This window comes from Condylura cristata, unplaced genomic scaffold, assembly GCF_000260355.1.
Source record: "Condylura cristata isolate star-nosed mole 26May11 unplaced genomic scaffold, ConCri1.0 scaffold00009, whole genome shotgun sequence".
Lineage (NCBI taxonomy): Eukaryota > Metazoa > Chordata > Mammalia > Eulipotyphla > Talpidae > Condylura > Condylura cristata.
In genome coordinates, this window is record NW_004567110.1 from 20,572,037 (window position 1) to 20,573,301 (window position 1,265).

The 1,265-nt window shown below is 34.3% G+C and overlaps 1 protein-coding gene across 1 annotated transcript in view; it reads left to right on the forward strand.

Moving 5' to 3' along the window:
• NUDCD1 (NudC domain containing 1) overlaps positions 1-1,265 on the forward strand; it is a 39,423-nt gene that overhangs the window by 28,105 nt on the left and 10,053 nt on the right. The window contains exon 6 of the mRNA XM_004680001.2: positions 249-450. Within this exon, the coding sequence (XP_004680058.1) occupies positions 249-450 (202 nt within the window). The remainder of the gene's footprint in view (positions 1-248; positions 451-1,265) is intronic.

The window sequence follows — 1,265 nt, forward strand, 5'->3', positions numbered from 1 at the left end:
GGGAAGAAGGAATGGGGGTAAATGACTGCTGTCACTGGTATTTTAAGAGTTTTTATCCCCCTGAACACTAGATTAGTGTGGAATTGGAACATGTTCAATGAAATTGCTTTAACTCTTATGAGTTAAAAATTCCCCAAAGCAGTCTATGTGTGGTAAGATAACTAAGAATTTAGATAGATGTTCTTTTTGTATGTCCTAGAGTCTAATTTTGTATATCCCATTACATAATGAGTTTCTTCTCCCAATAGAACCTTTGTATTATTGGCAACAGACTGAAGATGATTTGACAGTAACCATACGACTTCCACAAGACAGTAACAAGGAGGATGTTCAAGTACAGTTTTTGCCTGATCGTATCAATATTGTGGTGAAGGGCCAGAGGCTTTTGGAAGGAAATCTCTATTCATCTATTGATCATGAAAGCAGTACATGGACAATGAAAGATAATAGGTATTTTTATAATACACGTTCAAAATTTTCATTTTTTTTCTTACTCTACCATAGTGGTTAGTTTCATCAAAGGTGAATACTCTTAACAGGACTGTCTGTGTTCCTGATTGTTTTTCCTAAAATTAGAATTTGTGTCAAAGAACTAAAGTCTAGTGAAGATTAAATATACTAGTATGAATTATGTAATTTATTAACTATAACACATTCCTATTTAAAATAAATAAGGGTATACAGTGAAAAGTCTCCCTCCGACAAACCTGATCACCTCACTGTCCATAACCACTATTAGTTATTTTATGTAAATTCACACAGAATATATATAAATTATATATATTACCTCAGTATTATATAATATGTATTATATCTAATACATATATTTTTTTAGGATTTATTTTTGCATATAAGAACTGGGGTATGGGGGAGAGGGTGAGAGGATTCACCAGAGACAAGAGTGGGGAGCAGAACAAGCAGATCAACTGAAATATACTGTTGAGGAGTGCAGCAAGCAGGACAGGTCAGATCTGCCATGCCATGTGGGTCATCCCCCTGGCCACGGATCAATTTGGTGCTGCAGTGACTGGATAGCTTCATAGTGCTGTGTTTTAAGCCCATTGTGCCACCAGGGAGCCCCCAGAATATATTTTTTTAAGCACAAAAGTTTTCAACATATATACAGCTATAATACTATTTTTGTTCAGTTTGAATAACCTTTTACTTTTATGGTTCATTCTATTTTACTGAATTACACAGCCAATTTTAAAATATTGATACTCTATTGTTAGATATTTAGATTGTTTCCGGTTCTTTGCTACAGC